The sequence below is a fragment of the Phoenix dactylifera genome, chromosome 6, assembly GCF_051530095.1.
Source record: "Phoenix dactylifera cultivar Ajwa chromosome 6, Ajwa_hap1_PhDact_Kaust_v1.1, whole genome shotgun sequence".
NCBI classification, from domain to species: domain Eukaryota; kingdom Viridiplantae; phylum Streptophyta; class Magnoliopsida; order Arecales; family Arecaceae; genus Phoenix; species Phoenix dactylifera.
The window spans coordinates 33,706,264-33,724,683 of NC_143195.1; the positions used below are offsets into that span (position 1 = coordinate 33,706,264).

The 18,420-nt window shown below is 37.9% G+C and overlaps 2 protein-coding genes across 2 annotated transcripts; one reads left to right on the top strand and one right to left on the bottom strand.

Annotated features, from left to right (window-relative positions):
* Positions 1–169: 169 nt before the first annotated feature.
* Positions 170–1,267, top strand: PEX11B (peroxin 11B). Its single transcript, XM_008797864.6, has one exon. It carries the CDS (start codon positions 372–374, stop codon positions 1,032–1,034), a length of 663 nt encoding a protein of 220 aa, XP_008796086.2. The 5' UTR covers positions 170–371; the 3' UTR covers positions 1,035–1,267.
* Positions 1,268–2,252: 985 nt separating this feature from the next.
* On the bottom strand, positions 2,253–14,983 carry LOC103711677 (Sec14p-like phosphatidylinositol transfer family protein). Its single transcript, XM_089924043.1, has 10 exons — positions 13,615–14,983; positions 13,213–13,312; positions 10,520–10,786; positions 8,989–9,066; positions 7,602–7,703; positions 7,427–7,476; positions 7,246–7,354; positions 7,074–7,130; positions 2,971–3,072; positions 2,253–2,886 (listed from the first exon to the last, which is right to left on the bottom strand). The coding sequence occupies exons 1-10, from the start codon at positions 13,962–13,964 to the stop codon at positions 2,737–2,739; spliced, it is 1,365 nt and encodes a 454-aa protein (XP_089780169.1). The 5' UTR covers positions 13,965–14,983; the 3' UTR covers positions 2,253–2,736.
* Between the last annotated feature and the right edge of the window lie 3,437 nt (positions 14,984–18,420).

Below are 18,420 nucleotides of genomic sequence, written 5' to 3' on the forward strand. Positions count from 1 at the left end.
TGGAGCGGTGGTTGGCTTCCAAGAAGCCTATCGTAGGCGGCACATGGCAAAATATCATTGGCCTGGTGTACCCCTGAGATGGTACACCAGGTGTAAGTTAGAATTTCTGCACAGCAAGACGAGACGATTTCCTCCGTTATCATACGATATAAAAATTTTCTTGGAGGGAAACAGAGCTCTTCTTATCTTTATCCCTAACGTTAAAAAAAAAACGCATTTCTAGACCCAGCAGGAAGGCATTGCAGCCATGAACTGCAGCTACTTATCCAAACATAGTTCTAGTGGTGCACACGAACGCTCATATGCCTCCACAGATTCCTCTCCCCTTCTTCCTTCAGTAGCCCACCATCTCCACTTCCTTCCCTGAAGCTATGACCGACACCGTCGACAAGCTCGTCGTCTTCCTTGCGAAGAGAGATGGCATCGACAAGCTTGTCAAGACCTTCCAGTATGTCTCCAAGCTCGTGCACTGGCATGTCGAAGCCGCGCACCCAGACATAGCTAGAAGAGCCAAGCACTGGGAAGTGGCCTCTGGCCTCAGCCGCAAAGCCTTTCGAAGTGGTCGCTTCCTCACCGGCTTCAATGCCCTCCGCCGCAACCCTGGCTCCGCCCCTCTCTTCCGCTTCCTCGCGGTGTTCGCCAATGCCGGTGAGATGGTCTACTTCTTCTTCGACCACTTGCTTTGGCTGTCAAGGATAGGTGTGATAGATGCTAATCTAGCTCGAAGGATGAGCTACATCTCGGCCTTCGGAGAGGCTCTTGGCTACGTTTTCTTCATCATAATGGAGTTTATTATTATTAAGAAGGGACTGGTGGAACAGAGGAAGCTTGAAGCTATGAAGGACGAGGAACAGGTGAGGAAGATCAGAGATGACAGGGTGATGAGGTTGATGGCAGTGGCAGCAAACGTAGCAGACCTGGTGATAGCTCTGGCAGACATACAGCCCAATCCTTTCTGCAACCATGCGGCCACGTTGGGGATCAGTGGGCTGGTCTCGGCTTGGGCTGGTTGGTACAGGAACTGGCCGTCGTGAAAAGAAATCCGGTGATCATCGGAAATATTGTCAGAATTGCTGGATTGAAGGCAAGGAGAAGCAACGGGAAAGTCCAAAGAACAAATAGCGCATGAATCATTATGTGATATTGTATGGGCTTGTTACTGAGATGATACATGATGCATGCTAGCAAAAAGTTATATGCAATGAAAAGTTGAGCAGATGTAACAACAATGCATATTGAATAATTGGCTGTTGAGATAGGATTCCAATTCAAGTTCTCTAACTAACTCTAATGGCTCTATGGCACAAAGAAAAGAATAGATGGCTGATACGAGAAAAATTTTATCTTGATCTGCATCAACTTCCCTTCATAACAATAAGCGTATACTTCAGCTTCTTTACGAACACAATGACCTTATATTTTGGATGTTCAATGCTCATGAGGTGTTCTATATAGAGTCAACTGAAAAAAGGAATTTCATAAAAAAAACAAAAGAAATTCCTGCATAAAACAGACATTGTGCATGTAACATAGATGATCTCTAGTTAGAAGGCAATATTTCACAGTAAACTTGCTTGATGTCAAACAGAGATTTCCCAAAAAAAATCTGTTACAAGAACAACTGATAAAGAAAGGCGAAGAATAAATAACAGATGCAAAGAAATTGGTTTCTATATCTTTGCCATTTTTTTTGAATATATCAAATCTCTTTAGTTAGCACAGAACATCATATTCCATTGAAGGGTTCTTGAATCTCTGTCAGCATGCATGTACACATAATGGCTCTCATCTGCTAAGATTTGAGAAGCATTACTGTTTCATGTATTGGAGATGATGCTGTTAGGTCCTCTTAAAATTGTGTTCATAGTCCAATCAGCACACCTAATGTAATCAATTTGCAATTTTTGCAAAATTGGGTTTCCAAGGTGGAGTTTTCAGCATATTTTTAAGTCAAGGAAGGTTGCCTCTTACTTAACATTGGTTGCGATAGAAAATCTGGAACTACTTGTTTTTTATCAAATGTTCTCTATTTTTATAATAATCAATTCGGTTTCGTATCCCTTCGAGCAGTAAAAAAAAAAACTGTGAGCAACACAATTTTGGTTCAGACAATTTCCATCCAAGTAATTTAACACTTGCTAAACAATAAAGATGCAGAATTAGAGTGTGCTGCTGTGAACTAATATTTCTCGAAGCAGAAATCAAGCTACCAAAGGCGAGGAATTTCGGTTCTGTTAACTAGTAACTTGGTTCAACTGAAATGCAAGTAAACATCCAAAGTGAGTGGCAATTTAAGCCAATATCCTGGATATATTCAACTGGAAAGTAAGCTTTACTTGAACAAACTCACATTACATGCAAATGGAATGTGAGCAGTGTTTAAAAATAGATACTGGCTTTTCAAAATAGAAGCTGGAACTCATAGATATATACGGTAGAAATTTAAAAGTACATCAAGCATCTTTCTCTGAAACTAAGCAGAGTTTCGTTGCTGTTTCACTACATTTTTCCCACAACACCAGACTTGCAAAAAAAAAACTCTACATATTAAGGATTTATCCATGATTAGTGATCTTCTTGTAAATGAAAGCAAATTTTATTAAAAAAGTTTATACATCATTGCAAGCACATCTTGAAAATAAGTGATGCATTGTTATCAGCTTTATGTTGTGATGAAAGCCCGGCCTTGTATTACCATTAGGTGCTCTTTTCTGAGATACATGCTTCAATCTGAGATCAGACAAGAAGTTGATGGTTAAGTTTCAAAGGGGCTTTAGGAGATAAAACACTTAAAGCAAGGTTAGATGTCCTTACTGAGGTCAGTTTCTTTAGTTGTTCTATATGTTCTGCGAGCTCTTGCTGCTTAGACAGAAGTGTTTGTAAGATCTGAGACGATGAAAGCAAAGGATGAACTAGTTCTTCAATTACCATACTTTGGTATGGTTGATTAATTGCAACTTCTTTACTCACCCTCTTGGTGTCCGCAAGACAATCTTCAAGTTCTAAAATTTTCTGTGCCATATGCTCAGCAACATCACTTGTTTGCATGTCTTGCTGGAAACCATCAACATCCTGCATCAAAAATGTCCATCTTATTGTAACTGTAGTCATTAAGCCTTCCCCCCACTATTTGGGGTTATTTTGAATCCTTCTTCACCATCATTCCTATTATATATAAGACATATTGTGTTCCATCATACCGTTTTTGTTGAGAAAGTACCACTTAAAACTCTAAACTACAGACGCTTTAATAAAATTGAGAAAATAATTTTTCTTAATTAGGGTTCCCGATTACATCCTCTATGACCAATGCCTTGTTTTTGTGCCTATCACCCTTTTGATAGGATATCTCCCATGCCACGTGAAAGTTGCTAAGTAGAATAAGGGAATGAGGAGAAATAATCAGCCGAAGTCATTGCTCATAGGATCTCAAGTCTTCATGACATTAGGATTAGGGGTGCAATCGAGCTGAGCCAAGTTGAGTAGTTAAAGGCTCAAGCTCGACCCGATTCAAAATACTCAGGCTCAAAACTCGACTCGAGAACTGTTGAGCCTTAATATCCAAGCTCAAACTCGACTTGATCAAAGCAAAGCAATGAGATTGACTAGGCTCAACTTGAATATCAACTAAGCCATACATGAGCTCGAATCCGAGCCTTCATTATAATTACAAAATATAGTCAAAAGTTAAGAGTTAGATCAGATTAAAAAATATACAAATATTATATTTTAAAATATTAAAATATTTTAATATTTTGCTACTCGAGCTCGACTCCACAAACTATTCAAGCTACTCGAACTCGGTAATAGATAAGTCGAGTCGAGCTTGGACTCCAGTCGAGCTCGAGTAGCTAGCAAGCTGCTCGGCTCATTTTCTCCCTTAATCAGGATCCACCTAAAAAAGTGATAACTGGTATTGGGATTGTGGAATCGATGAACTGCCCCAACTACTCCATAACCTTCATTCTTCCACCTCATATCTTCATATCTTCCTACCTGAGTGGGAAACGTATGCAGATAAGCTGACAAGCCAAAGATGCCCTAAAGGACAGAATGCATCAATTTTGTAGAGCATCCAAATGAGACCTGCCTAGAAGAAATAGGATCACTTGAAAAACTGGAAATACATAAACATATTTAAGACTTCAACTAAAAGAAGAATGAAGGTCTTGGCAATTCCAGGCATAATCAGTGTTCTCTCATGACTTAGAGAAACTAATCATAAAAATATGGTTGGTATTGTGAGTAGCATGTATTATTTGTCTTGCAGCGATGCTTTATTCCAGTAGAAGGACTGATGGATTAAGAAGTGAAGACTATATCAAAATCTGGAAATGCATGGAGTTTTAGATCCAGCAATGCTTATCATCTTAAAAGCTGAAGCTTTTATAGGTTAGTCAAAGATTCTGACTTGCTTTTTTTTTTGTTTTTATATGTTTGCTCTTTGACAGTATCTTTTCTTCTGCAGAAAGACCTCTTCCTGCCAATACCTTCAAAAATATATAGTTCTAACCTAGTTACCTAAATCAGGAGTACATGGGGAAGAAGATAATTGGAGCTTTTAAGATTTTTTAGAGCAAGGAAAGGCATAGGAAGTGGGTGCAGGAGTGAAAAGAGAAATTACAAAGCAGACATGGCGCCCCAAGTACAAGAAGATTCCAGCGGCAATTCCAAAAGTCAGTCTTTCTCCTGTTTACCATACTTAACACATATTTTCCTATTAATTAATTTGGGGACTTCAAATAAGGGAAAAAGTTGATCTTTACTAAGGAAGATAATTATGCTAAAACACAAATTGATAATACTTCAATTGAGTCACCAATGAGTACTAGATATATGTGACCAACCTTCATATTAACAATCACAACTCAAGATAGAGAAGCATTAATTTTACTGCACAGGAGAAAGACAAACAATATAAAATTAATCCATTTAGAACATTTCTTTTCACACAAATCATAACCAATACCATGAACAACTAGCTAATCCATTTCATTAAGGCGGCTTAGAATCCTTATCTCCCACGACTCCTATCTTGGATGCCTAGGTCTCTAGTCCCTTTACTCCCCATGGCCTTCTGCTGTCACAGGCTCAACATCTTCATCATCACTTCCATCTAGGTTTCCTTAGGTATCCCTTCCCACTTTAAATCCTCTGGCCCTTCTTATTTTTCGATTCCCTCCTACAATTTTTGATTCACAGAGCATAACAGACCTTAGTCAATCTGAGTTACCTAAAATCCTTTATCACCACTATCATCTAGGATTTCTCAGCCTGCCCAGCTCTGCAAATGATCAGAGCATTTCAGTGGCTCGACTTTTAAAATGTCACATGAACACCATGCTGGTGTTACATCAACATAAGGTGTAAGAATTGAAAGACATAGAAGTAATACGTATATACCATCTAGTTAAAATTTAAGGGTAATCAGCAAAATATGTAACAAAATTCAATGAGTATTACATTGTACAGCTAAATAAGCATGCATATCCATGTATAAACGAGAAACCTCTGCCCTTAGCATCTCAAGTTCTAGTCGTTTGGGCTTTTCGAGAAGTTTCCAAGAGCTAACTGAAGAAAAAAGATCCAAGTGCTCATGTATGCCCAATACCAAATAATAGGCTATTGATGAATTTATGCTCATAGCCAACATTACTCTGAACAATCTTTAGTCCTTAGATTTCCTCCATAAAACAAAATATTTTTCGATGAAAAGAGAGGCATAAAACAGCCACCCAGCCTTTATTGGAAATCAGAAAAATTTACATCAGATGTGAATCAAGGTTTTGAGTGGAACAAACAAAGATCATTTTCAGGTGGGATGTTAACATGAGGAAGAATCATCATTCAATGTATTGGAAGTTTTCCCTTATACTTTTGATTTTGGACCAAATATCACCAAATTGAGAGAGAAGCTTATTGTTGCAAAGAGTCGACCAATCATTAAATAAATGAAGGCTTATGAAGCTTTTATTTATTTATTTATTTCCATAAAACAAAATATGTACCCATTTTTGTAACACTTTGGTTTTGTGCAACACAGCTGTACTAATCATGAATTAAGCTCATTCCCTTAAATCTCATTAGGCTAGAATGCATCAAAACGTTGTAAGAGGAATCATACTAATAAAAATATATGATTTGTTATCTAATGCAATAACCTGGTATTAAAGAGAAAGGAAATTTCTGCAAAGTATTCTTGCTTCTTTTATATGCTATTTATTTTGTTGTTTGTTCAAGCGTTCTTTGTGCTTAGGATTTATTTACCTAAATGTTTCTTGCGTGCTGAAGAGTTGGAATCCACATTGAATATTGAAAGCCTGTATCTTTGCATATTATCTGGCTTCTTAAGTCAATATCTTTTGTCATCTTGCTATAATCACATGGTTTTGGCATTCACACCAAAAGCAATATTCTGTAATATTTAGATTAAGAAGTAAAATTGTTTTGCCAAAGCTTTTTGTTCTTAAATGTGGCAAGGCAAGATAAATATGCATTACTGTATTTGGTTTCAGAATTATACATTTTATAGGGAGTGCACGCATTATCTTGAACAACTTAGCAGTCCCAAGATACAGACTCTATGCCAATTAGGAACCTTCTTTGAAATGTAATCCATACTGGAAAAGGCCTCTTGGTCAGTATTTTGAATTAAGCAGTCCGAAACTTGAGAGTTTTAGTTATAGATGATCTTTGAGGTAATCTGCAATCTCCAACATGATGGATACACACTATTCGAGTAATTGCCCTAAATTGTTTGAGAAAAAGATTGAATTACTAAGCAAAGTTATGTTCAAACAATTTTCTTCTGACAGTATACCCATCTTCACTAAGTGTGTAAGTTATTAGCTTCATGGGAGGATAATTACAACATCAGGCACCATATCATCTTTTAATATCATTTTAAGAGTTCCTCCACTACTGGACCTAAGTTACCTATCAGAAGTTTCCTGGGAAAAGAGGCCAAGCATCCATCAGCAACATAACCAAACCATCAAAACTATAGAGACATTCTGCTAAATAAGCTAGAATTTAGTAATATGAGGACTCCCATGAGGAACGAAGGATGTTACAATCTGAGAGTCTGATTCTTCATAATCAACAAATTTCCCTCCTTTACTGAAAAATTCCTGAAAAAATAAAGTAATTTCCTTATCAAGTAAGGACGTATGAACTTGGTGCATTGGTCCAATGCAGAGAGAGGAAAAATGATCAAAGAAAACTTAACAAGCACCAAGATTTTACCTGCAGAATGTTATAAAGTTCTGGGTCAGTCCATGGTCCCTTATCTTTCAACAGGCATCCTCCATGTCCAGAACATGTGCAATTTCCACCCAAAAAGTCTGGCAAATTACTGTAGAATCATATTTCATCTATCAGCCAACCATACGACAACTTGTTAATAACATAAGGACCTGTTATGTACCTTGGGTCTACAGCTTCCAAGAGCTTACTCTGGTACTTGTTTCCCAACACCTAAATATGTATGATTTCAATTGTATTAAGAAAACTGATAGCACAATTTCCATCTAAATGAACCAGATGTCTACTGCCCTCCTCTTCCACAGAAGGATGACAGAATTAAAAAGAAGCAGCTGAACCTGAATTTTCGACATTGTTCGCGCCTCCAGAAAAGCACTAATCACTTTCCACAGCACTCTAAACCCAGATCCAGCATTGACGATATATAGTCGGTGTAAAGTCTGTGAACGAGCAGGAAAAAAAGATGAATAAATGATTTATGAACAATGATCCATCAACTCCTCAAGTGATTTCAACAGCCTTATTACATATCTCTTAATCTGTTTGGAAAGGAGTATAAAGAAATATTCAGTGAAGAAATGCTTGAAAATTCTCCACCAGATGTTTTAACCAATACGCAGAAAAAGAAAATTAAATGATCAAATTTGTTGTTGTACTTGAAACTGATGTTGCAGAGACTAGTGGTTTGGAATTTCCACTCTGAAAACAAGAAGAAGAAGAATGATATCGAGCTACATAATGCCCAAGAAAAAGGTGGCGAGATGATGAATCAGATGTCAGGAGAGCCTAGAGATCGTTGAAAGAAAGTGGGAAATTTTGAGTTGTTCATAAATGACATGTGAACAAATGATGAAGTATCATATGCAATCAATGATGAAGTACTGAGTGTGGAGACTAGGAACTGTATGACCAATTATGTGGCAAACGACTACAGGAAAAGGCAAAAAATAGTTGTAATCTTGAGACCTAACAGAAACATATGTACAAGGAAAACTTTTAGGAAAATTGAATTAAGCATACAAACAATTGAGGCAGAGTGGTGATAATAAGACATAGTAGAATGGTAAGAATGTTACAAGAAAAATTTAGAATGGTAAGAATGTTAAAGAAAAATTACAGGGATACTTCCAAGCCATTGGACAAACAGCTAGCATGGGTTAACGAGTTTCATGATGAAAGAGGGTGCATTTATATTTTTCCTTAAAAGCCCTATATTTTGATTATAATTCCATGGTTTTTTTTTCAGAAATCCCTTTTCAATAATCAAATTCATGCATTAATTAGAAAACCCCTCATATCACAGGCCATGTACAACCTTAGGTCTTTGTGCAAAGACTATAACTATTGAAAAATTAATAAGCTATGGGCCTAATGCCAGCTAGGTGGAGTCAGCTTCAAGAATCATTAGCGGTTGATAGTTGATTAAAAATGTGAATCAAATTATTGCACATTTTGAGAAACATATTTACACTTCTAAGAGCTAATTTCTACTGCATAATTTTGTATTCAAATGAATAAGATGCAAACGGAGTATGACCATTAGTCATTAGAGGTAAAGTGACAACAAACAGCTAAGTAAAAAGGACTCAAAAAAAGATAGATAAGCATAAGAAATAGCTTAAACATATGCTTGAGCCGATGAATTTTAAGAACATGCAATTATATGACCGATCTCTATCTTAATCAGGTCCATACGAATGAACTCTAGAGTAATAATTCTCATACCTCTGGGTAGTAATTGCTATCAATCTTTTGAATTTCTGTAAAAAGCTCTCTAGCAGGTTTTGAGAAGTTATTGGTACCCTACATCAGGAATTTAAAGTTATCAGATATATTGCATTCCACTCGAGCCTTTATCAAAGCCTCAACTGAGTATTCATACGAAAAAATTAAATTTCACAGTTCAGAGTATATACAACTGCAAGAGAGCGGATAAAAGTATAGACGAAAGAAACATATTTATTAAAATTTACATTTATGCAGAACTATTCTATAAATGAAATTATTCATTCAAAATTAACTACAGAAGTAAACAAAAGAAGACAAAAAAGGTTGTGGATCAAGTTAGAGTAAACTGCATACAGAAAACTCACAAGAAATGGCTTTATAGTTTTGAATCAAATGTTTACACCTGATTTCTGCAACTATTAGTTCACCAAATGTTAGGAACATTCTATATTAGAGATGCAAACCTTTTTTATTCAATTTTCTAATTACTTTTGAACAAGATGAATACATTGCCATAGTAGAAAAAAACCAAATATGATTGCTCGTTTATGTGGTTAGCCATGCCATTTGATTACTTGAACTAGTTTGTAATTGCATAAATTTAAGTGGTTATCCACAGTACGCCCTCTGCCGAGTTTATGAAAGCCTTACATGAGTATGATTTTTTAGGCAAGGGTCTCATCATTAGGCATAAATAACATTATAACCTATGAAAGATGAATCTATATTTCTTTAATAAAATTGGGGGAAGCTCCCTGCTTCCTCCATTATTCGTCAAAAAAAAAAAAAAACAAAGAAAGACTGAATCATACAACTTAGGCATTAGCCCACCAAGCTCTTCCTAATGCAGCCAATGGATAGCTACAGATAATCTGTGCCACCACAATTATCTAGCACATAGATTCGCAAAATATCATGATTGCTCTTATAATGACATCAACAAATCTGTGATATTGCATCTAATACATAAGAAGCAATAACTATTTTTCAGAACAATAAATAAATTATTTGCTTAGAATTAGAAAGGTGGTGAATGCATATGTTCATTCCCAGTCTCACTTGCAAAAATATCACAAGAAGATAGGAGGGAATCTCCGTATTAAAAATTCTCTAGATGACAAAGAAATGATGCTGCCAAGTTAAAGTGAACATTGCAAAAAGATCTTGTCACGCATCTTCTCGAATTTCAGACTTCATAGTCATGCATCAATGTCATTCTTCCATATCCAAAATTTAATTGTCTATCAAAGCAAGCCTGTAAATATAGAACTACAAAATGATCACCTAGAAGTGATTGGCACACCTTAAATAAATTTGAGCTAAGATTTTACTTAATTTGAGGTCATATTACCACCTGGAGAATTACATTATGGACAATCATTGGTCACGTTAAATTGCTTTATACATGTTTATCTGACAAATAGACCAAAGTTAGTGTGCAGTGGGGCCCAGAAGATTAAACCAAAGAAAGGATAGGATGCCAATTCTTCCAAAACACAAGAAAATATTTATAACAATGACAACTTACCACTCCTTTTACATCTAGAATGCTTGTTGTTGAGGCTATGTACTTCCTAGCTGCAAGTGAGCATGCAGGGTACCTTAAGTTTAACGTTTTCTCTTGTTCTGAAATGTGATTTTTGATGTAGCGGTCAACTGTAGTTACACGCAACAAGGTATTGAGGTCCACCGACCCAATTCTTTCAATGTATAATGGTCTGCCATATCTATCAACTCCATGATATCCATGTGGATAGCACTTTTTAACTGCTTCATCCTCCTCAAACTTGAAATCCTGAAAATAACCACAGATAAAGTGAAATTACTGAAAATAACAAGTGAAATACATGTTCATAATCCTGCAAAGTACGGTTCATCTGAAAGCTACTTGAAATGAGTAAGGTTGAAATTGCGAATAATTCATGATTTTGTAACCTGAAGTCAATCGAACAGATAGAGCTATGTTATGCATCAACTAGGCAATTGCACTAGTTGATTAAAGCAACAACACATTGAAGCCCATTGCATACAATATCTGTAAATAAGTCAAGCTATATTAACTTGCTAGTTGAAAAAGATGTAAACATAGGGCCCAATTGGTAATATTTTTGTTTTCTGTTTCTGTTTTCAAAAAACTGAAGAAGAAAATTGTACTGGACTGTACTACCAACATGATGAAACTCTTGGTTTTTTTTTTTTTAACTGTTTGTAAAACCTTCAGAGACTTTGGAAGCAAAGATTTTATCATTTTCAAAAACGAGCATATGTAGAAGCAAGGAGCAGCTGAAGTTCCATTCAAATGCTGTTTGCCACATCAGTCTCTATGTGGGATTTGACTAATCTGTAGAGAAACAAAAATGCAAACAACGAGGCCAAACAGGCCCTTAATTTACAGATACTGCACATGAACTGGCAAATAACACATAATTTCAATAAAAATGGTAAAGCGAAAGTGAGGCATAATTAGGAGCAAAAAGAAAAAAACAATTCAGATAGTGGTTCTAAAACTATACAGATCGAAATTTTGCTCAACAATATTATAAAATAAGTTTTAATAATTCAAAATTTCATTCAGTCCTAATAGATTCCAGCTGGAAATTCAGCCATCATGACATTTACTACAACTTTTAGATAATTTGTAAACGCTCAGCATTATTCCAGGAGTGCAGTGGAGGACTCAAGAATCAGAATAGGAATGGCACTCTTAGATCATCTCTATAAGAATACATATGAAGAACACATTTTATATTGATAGCTGAAATCTAAATACATGTATACTCATTGATTCACTTTATAAGCATTGTAAAACTTGAATATCAAAGTTGCCGCTTATGTCACTTTTGAGAAGATTGGCAGGCGATTAATCAATTATGGCAATCTCCATAGTATATATGTCACTGGTACTCGATATAAGGTCCACATACAGCCTGCAGATTAGCTAGCAAATTATGCTACATACTATTATTATATGGACTGCTCAGTTCCCACCTGAATTACATAAGATTGCACATGCAGATTTCCTTGGTTGTGGTTATGTCAGACAGTAGGATTAGATACATTTATTTTTTTTTATTAAAAAAAACATAGAGGATTGCCTGCCATAAAATTCTTTTAACCAACTTTACAGTCAGCATAGGTTTGTCCCCGAGTCTGCCAGTATATTCATGGGTATGGGGACTGATGCTGTTTTATTGAAGAACGCAGCATCCATCTGCTCGAGAAAGGCAAGCAAGCAAACTGCCCCAGATACGAATCGTCCCTTCATGCTTGGATGAACAAATTTGACTGATGCGTTAGGAAAACACTGCATCCACTTGAGATTACCCAAAATACGATCAAGCTTGCAGAGGATCCTATAAAAAATGTTTCTTGCTCCAGGTGAATGTATGAATCAATATAATAAGATCTTTTGACTGTTTTTCTCTGTCAGTCTACCCCCATAGGTGCATTAAGGGTAGAGCTTTACCCAGACCGGTGACTCCGTTCCTTTTTCTTTTCCCAGAATGAATTACTCGTTCCAACGGTTCCTCCGGGAAAAAGTTTCCCCATACAACAGCATTAGAAGAAGACCTACACCACCTCATGGACCGGCAAAACTACAGCATGATACCCATCTAATGGCAAATGATTGTTTCAGCAAACAAGAATACATATTTCTTTATCATTGTTCAATGCGGAACAAGTGTAGCTTGTATTTTGCCTGAGCATGATTGGATAATGATTGCCACTTTAAGGTCGAACAGAAAATTTGAAATGATTTATTAATAGTTTATTGTGTTTATATAGTTATTGCACAAATCTAGAATTTGCTTACATATGAATGGCAATTAATTAGCCAACCCCAAATAGTTGGGAAAAGGCTGGATGCTTATATTTATGGTTATGAATGGTCTGATTCTAATGGCTATAGCTGGCTCCACTATCTGACCTAGAACATTTTTTCCATTTGCTTATCCTCATCAGCTCTCTCTATTCATCAAATACCCATGCTGACTTGGCACCTTACATAATCTTATCATATTGATAAATAACGTACTGAAGAAAATAAGACTGTGCCCATGAAGTGCAGCCAAGTGTAGTTGCACTATGTAATAAGATTGTATTTATTGCCTTGATCATTGAAAAAGCAATGATCATTGAAGTAAAGAAAATTTTTGAAAGAAATTAAAGGATACATAGCTCTATAGAGGGATTTTAAGTAAAGCATGATTCATTTTTTACCTTTGCAATCGTATCTACGGCAAAATCTTCACGCCACTTCAGCATATTTAGAAACGCATCTTTCGCCTTCTTTATGTCAAAACCTCTCATTCGTAGAAAACTAGAGGGAACAAAAATAAAATGTTTTAGCAAACTTACATGGAAGTCAATTCTTCTGCTTTTTTTTTCTCTGACGAAAATCCATTTCTTCTTCTTTAGTTCTCAAGAAGGTTAAATTTTCTTTTAATAATTTTAAACTGAGTTCTCATTTGCTGTAGAAATGATCCAAAATATGATGGCTTACCAATGCAAAGCTCTATCTGTTTACCATTATGTGGAAAACCATGATTCACATAAGTTAATAAAATGATCTACTTTTTCCAAGAAGGGGGGTTAGTGTCAGAGAAACTTAACCAGTCATACCGTAAAAGCGTATGATAGTCATCGTATTTCTCCGGAAGTTGGCTGGTTGACAGAAGTAACTGCCTGAAAGACTGCACCACATGTTCTTCTTTTGGGTCATGAACGCCTTGAAGCCTGCTACGGTATGTTTTGCTTCTACTAATCCTTATAAGTGAATCCTGGAGAGACCTGAAACTCATCCGTGACAAAGAAAACTTCTTCTTTCCTACTTGGGGAAGTTCCCAATGAGTTTCAAGAGGCAAATTAAGTGAATTGGTCCTTCTCTTCTGATGCTCGAGTTCATTAGAATTTGAAATTTGTTTCTCAGAAACAGCAGCACCTCTGGTGGCGTTCTTCCCACGCGAAGACATATGTCGTCTTTCCACTGATAAAGTTTCTTTTCAAGTTTGTTTGAAAGTTGAAAGAAATTCACAATTCATGTTCTTCAATTCATCAAATACAGTACAACCTATTAAATATCATGGCCATCATTAGAAAGGAACATAAGAGAGCAAATACTATATAATAACTGAGTGTCTTCACCCAGGTAGGCAATCTAAAAACTTCAATGCTTTCTAAGGAGTCGTGACAGAGGTCATATTGTTCACAAAATAGGAAAGGATAAGCAAAGAGATCTTGAGAAGGGAGACTTCAATTGTCATATATTATTTGTCATGGCCATGTACAGGATATGTCTGAGCCTAGTGTTATGTTGGAAACACATATATACACATATACATACATCTATAGATACATATGAATGCATGGAGACTACATCATCTTCTGATCATATCTTGGAACTTTTCCACAAGGGCTTTCCCTTACCCAGGGATTCCAAGGCAATGACAAGCTAGTTGCATTCCTCATCTTTGGGAACTACCTGTTCAGGTTCCTTCTCCAGAATTTCCTGATCTTATGCTAATAAACATATTTAAAAAAATAGCAGATATTGATCATCCTAGATCCTGACATCTGTGCTTACCATAGTACTAAGAAAACAAATTGATCACGATAGAGATAGCCAGACACTAATTACTCAAAAAAAAAATGGAGAACGAAAACCAGAAGACATGCGAGAATTATGATTTCCATGCATAAATGGTTTTCTTTTATTTTTTAGTGCAAGTTGGAAATAAAGTACTTCTTATTCGGATTTAGGCATATAATTACGCTGCAATGCTGTTATATGTTGCTTCATCTCGGTAACAGTCATCCACCAAGATAGCTGAGATGATGAAGCTAAAATCTTGATCTAGTACAGGCCACATTGGAAAGAAGAAACTTCCACCGATACATTAACTTCTAAATAACTTGTCCTACTTGCCTAGAACCTGATTATATCAAACATGTCACAAGAAAAGGCAAACAGCAGAAGGGGAGCAGAAAAAGGTCCATGAAGAAGCAATGGGAGAAAAGGGATAGGAAAAGGTTGCACCTGTGTGAGACGAGGGAGAATGCAGAGGAATAGGAGGGAGGCGGAACCCGTCCCTTTCCTTTGTATAGCTTTGGCCGGCGAACAGGATTTTGATTCCATGAGGTGAAGAAGGGAAGCAACTGCCAGATAATTCCTTTACTTTCCATCTGGACTCTGGGGGATCTAACGTACATGTTAAAGCAATACCATTTTTTCTTTCTTCTCTTCTTGTCATTCTGAGGTTGCTTCATGAAACAGAAAGGGTTTGACATTAACCTCTGTTTCCATGATCTGGTCGGAGGGAAAGAAAATTTTTCTCAACTGAAATCTCTTAAAGAAAATTACGAACATAGGCTCAATTTATGATAGTGAAGCCCATCCTTATATAATTCGAGATAGATTTCTTAATACGACTTTTTTCTAAAATAAATATATCACTAATAAAAATAAACTCAATAAGTCTCAATTTATATATCATTCTATGGCTTCCCTTGGTTCTTTTTGAATAAAAAGATAGGTGCCATCAAAATCTTACAAACTTTGAGCCCATTTTAGACCCAAATGATGAAATTTGAGCTTAATTGTTAGAGATGTCTCTAAAAGAGATGGCAGTCATATTGTAGATATCAAAAAATTATTTAATTTTTAAAAAATAATAAAATTATTTCAATCGAACGTCGTATGATCAAATTATAATTTCCAAAAATTTAACATGCAACTCGACTTTCTAATGCGATGAATCTCGCTTCTGAACTCTATCCAATCTTATTCGCAGTAGTTAAAATAATTTATGTCAAATCTGGAATCCCTCTGAATCACTTCATTAGCCATAAGGTGACATAATAATAAAAAAAAGCTGAAATCCAACGTTCACTCCCTCCAAAGACATCAATACTTTGGAGTATCGGAGAAGTTTCTGATCTATAAAGTAGAGAACAAAAAAAAAAAAAGGTGAAAAAAGAAAAATGACAAGATTCCTTTGCTCCAGGAACATCAATCCTTTGAGTAAGAGAGGGGTTTCTGATCTATAAAGTCGAGACAGAAAAAGGAAAAAAGTTTTTTTTAAAAAAAACAAGATGGAGACAAAAAAGAAAAAAGAAAACGTGGAATACAGTTTTCGAACCTGCGCGGGCTATTATTTTGTTAGGGGGGGGGGGGTTCCGGTACTCTTTTTTTTTTTTTTTTTTTTTTTTTTTTTTTTTTTTTTTTTTTTTTTTTTTTTTTTTTTTTTTTTTTTTTAGCCTGGGAGCATGTCTGTCGGCTTACCAGTGAGGGCAGTCCCTACTGGAGCGGCGCGAGGTTTTCATTGCTCGGCATGCAGCTCGGTTCCTGCTAGATCCACACGGGCTGTGGAGTCAGGTGATGGCGGCCAAATATAGCCGCGAGGGCTCAGAGGTGGCAGGGAGTGGGCGGCGAGTCTCTTTCATGTGGTGTGAGATTGGGAAGTACTTGTCGACGGTATCGGCAAACACCAGGTGGCTGATTGGCGATGGGCGGAGTATTGATGTGACTACGGATCCATGGATGGATACCGTCCCACTGAGGTGCTGGCCGACCATGATCAATGCTGAGGCAGTGGAGGGGTTGCGGGACTTCGATCTTCTTGCCCCGGAAGAGTCAGCGTGGGATAACGCTAGGCTACGACAGTTGTTCGGAGGACACCTAGCTGAGAGGATCCGGTCCCTTCCGGTGCCAGGCTATGGGGGGCCTGATGTCAGGATTTAGAGCACCTCTTGTTGGTCCAATGTTAGACTGGGAGACCTCGCCGGTGTTATCCAGCAGGAGCATGAGCCGAGGCAGGACTGCACTTGGATCTGGAAGTCGGGGCTTCACCCGAGGGCGGCACTTTTTCTATGGAAGGTGGCATGGGACCGCCTTCCAACGAGAGCAGTGCTGAGCAGGCGAAGTTGGGGGATCCCAGCGGAGTGCGAGACATGCAGTGTTGAGGAGTCGGTCGACCACGTGCTCTTCCAGTGTACGTGGGCGAGGTCGGCATGGCTGTGCGCAGGGATCCCGCAGGAGGTCTGGTGTGGGAGGCTTCAGTTTTTACAGATGATGCAGCAATGGTTGGCCCGCCCTCGGACATGTCAAGAGGCTATTAGAGCGACCTGCACAGCACATCAGATCTGCTTGGCAAGGAACGCCCATACCTTCGGTGAGCGCAGGGTGTCACCGAGGTTTGTAGTGGAGTTCGCGCGAGTGCAAGCATTGGAGATCATACCTTCTTCAGATGGACCTCGGATAGCTCGGGACACCTGGGGTTCCCTCTCTGCTCCAGCAGCTCCTCAGATGGTGTTCTTCATCTGGGAACCCCTACCCCCGAGTTTCCTCAAGGTCAACTTCGATGGATTGGTTCTGGATGGAGACGCGCAAGGTGGTGCGGGTTTTGTAATACGGGACCCACACTCCAAAGTGGTGGCAGCAGGTGGCTGTCAGTTGTTCGGCACGTCGGTTCCCGGGGCAGAGCTACGAGCTGCCTGGACGGGTCTTCGATATGCAAGGCAGGTATTGCAGGCTGGCTCGATTGTCTTGGAGGGCGACTCGGCCACAATTATCAGTTGGATCCAGGAGGGGCTAAGGGGTGAGGGCATAAACCACCCCTTGGTTCGGGATATAGGGATGATGTGTGGAGTTGGGGTGGTCGTCCAGGCCAAACATGTATTCAGAGAAGCTAATGGGGCAGCCGATTGAGTGGCTGTCTTTGCGGCTCATCATTCAGGGTACACCCTTTGGGTGGGGGAGGGGGAGCTGCCACTGGCTCTCCGTGAGTTAGTGTTTTTTGACTTTATTGGATGTATTCATACACGTATTGTATAAAAACTCGTTTTCAGCCAAAAAAAAAAAAAAAAAAAAAAAGAGAGGAAGGAAGAAAGAAAGAAAGAAAAAGAAGAAGAAGAAGAAGAAGAGCGCGCGTTCTTAGCCTATTACGCAATACAAGTTCGAGTTGAAGAGGTCCTGTCACTTGGAGCCCCAATGATCGGTATGCCCATAAGAATGGCCCTGGCTAACAGGAGAAAAAGCTATTAACCATATTCCGCCGACGACGCCCTTTTCTTAATAAATTCACAGATATGCAAGGCATTGATGACACTTGCAACTCATTTCTGGTCCCTCTGGAGCTCCATCATCATATACCTCTACTTTCACCTTGTTAGGATTCTTAACATCTAATAAAAATAATTGCTATATCATGCAATGCTGTCCTGACACATTTTTCTTCTCACTATTATGGATTGCCTTTTATTGCATCCCTCATTTATCTTTATTTCTAGCAAGATGCTACAAAGGACTAAGTTTCTGGGTGATGGGTGATCCTTTAACTTAGATCAATTATTTGGCTAGGATACATGAAAGCAGAAATAAAGCACAAGCCCGATGGAAGCATTAGGACCGAACTAATGGAAGACCTCATA